The sequence below is a fragment of the Apteryx rowi genome, unplaced genomic scaffold (genome assembly GCF_003343035.1).
Source record: "Apteryx rowi isolate R43461 unplaced genomic scaffold, aptRow1 scaffold_71, whole genome shotgun sequence".
Lineage (NCBI taxonomy): Eukaryota > Metazoa > Chordata > Aves > Apterygiformes > Apterygidae > Apteryx > Apteryx rowi.
The window spans coordinates 3,202,769-3,204,443 of NW_020450994.1; the positions used below are offsets into that span (position 1 = coordinate 3,202,769).

General features: G+C 78.1%; 2 protein-coding genes across 2 annotated transcripts in view; both read right to left on the reverse strand.

Annotated features, from left to right (window-relative positions):
• Window positions 1–472, reverse strand: part of LOC112976208 (long-chain-fatty-acid--CoA ligase ACSBG2-like) — a 4,319-nt gene extending 3,847 nt beyond the window's left edge. The window contains exon 1 of the mRNA XM_026087181.1: window positions 428–472. Coding sequence (XP_025942966.1) covers window positions 428–472 — 45 coding nt within the window. The remainder of the gene's footprint in view (window positions 1–427) is intronic.
• Window positions 473–721: 249 nt separating this feature from the next.
• HINT2 (histidine triad nucleotide binding protein 2) lies at window positions 722–1,586 on the reverse strand. The gene is made up of 5 exons (XM_026087182.1): window positions 1,578–1,586; window positions 1,344–1,496; window positions 1,153–1,257; window positions 988–1,060; window positions 722–868 (listed from the first exon to the last, which is right to left on the reverse strand). The coding sequence occupies exons 1-5, from the start codon at window positions 1,584–1,586 to the stop codon at window positions 777–779; spliced, it is 432 nt and encodes a 143-aa protein (XP_025942967.1). The 3' UTR covers window positions 722–776.
• Between the last annotated feature and the right edge of the window lie 89 nt (window positions 1,587–1,675).

The window sequence follows — 1,675 nt, forward strand, 5'->3', positions numbered from 1 at the left end:
CCCCCCCGGCGCAGGGGCTGCGTGCCGAGCCCTGCGTGCACCCCGCATCCTCGCCGGCCCCAACCGGCCGTGCCCCACATCCCTGCGCGGCCCCGCGCTTGCAGCCCTGCCCCACGCCGTCGCTGCAGTGCCCCCCGGCCCCGCTCCCCACCGGCCCCCCGCCTCCTGCCTGCCCCCTCTGGGGGGCCGTTCGGGGACGAGCCGGCCCCGGCCACGGCCACGGCGCTGCCCCTCGCCCGCCGGCGGGGCCCCGGGCCCCAGCACGTCGTGGGGTGCGCTCGAGGTGGCCGTGCCAGCTCCCGCGCGCCCTGCGGGGGAGAAGCCGTGGGAGCGCCGGCCCTGCGGCACCCCGCAGCAGGGGGGTCTCCGCGGCACGGCCCCCTCCCCGCTTCGGGGCCCTCCCCCCCACCAGGCCCCTGCCCGCTACCCGCGCTGCCCGGCTCCGCGGCCGCGGCTGCCGGGGCCGAGCCATTTATGCGGGCGCCGGCCGCCCTCGCAGACGGCGCTGCCTCCCCATCGCGGCCCCGGGGCCCCCATCTGTGGCCCCCCACCTGTGGGTGCCCGGCCCGGGGACACGCATCCAGCTCCCACGACGCGGGACGAGAGGAGCCCAAGGCGCCCCGGGCACCCTGCCGGCGTGCCGTGCCGCGCTCCCGGGGCCCCCTCGTGCATCCCCGCGCCCCCCGCCCCGGGACGCAGGCACCGGGGAGGCAGGGTGGCCGGTTGCGCTTTATTGGGGCCGGTGCCGGTGCCGGTGCCGGTGCCGGKGGTGCCGCTCAGCCCGGMGGCCAGGCCAGCTGCCGCCCGCCCAGCACGTGGAGGTGCAGGTGGTAGACGGACTGGGCGCCGTGCTTCCCGTCGTTGATGACTGCCGAGAGAGAGGAGGAGGGCGGGTTAGGGCCCCGCGGAGGCTCCTGCCCCCAGGGGCGGGGGGGTGACACGGGGGACACGCTGCCACGGGGCGGCCCGGGCACTGCCCCCACTCACCCACTCGGTAGCCGTCGGCCAGTCCCTCCGCCTGCGCCGTGCGGCTGGCCACCACCAGCAGGTGCCCCAGGAGCTGGGAGCGCGGGAGCGAGAGGGTCAGCGCCGGCACCCGCCATCGCCCCCCCCGCGCGCGGACCCCGGTGTCCGGGCAGGCGCCGCGCTCACCTCGGTGTCCTGGGGGCCCACGCGGCTGATGCGGGGAATGGGCCGCTTGGGGATCACCAGGAAGTGGACGGGCGCCTGCGGGGCCACGTCCCGGAAGGCCAGGCACTGCCCGAGAGAGCGGGGTGAGCTGGGCGCCCGCGGGCGCAGCCCCGGCCGAGGGGGCAGCCGCGCGCCCCGCCGCCCCCCGTTACCTTCTCATCCTCGTAGAGGATGGTGGCGGGCACGCTGCGGGCGATGATCTTGCTGAAGATGGTGGGCTGCTGGCCCCGCTCCTCGCCTGCCGCCGCTGCCCGCTGGGCCTTGCCCACCTCCCCGTCCTGCCCGCCGGGCGCTGCGTACCACCTCTAGGGCACAGGGGCACAGGGAGGCCTTGCAGCAGCCCGAAAGGGGTCAGGGCCAGGCGCAGGAACCCCATGGCCCAGGGCCCTGGGCATGCCCGCAAGGACTGGCGGGGGCATGCACGCAAGGAGCTGCAGGGGGATGCACATGAGGGCTCGCAGCGGGATGCACACAAGGGGTTGCA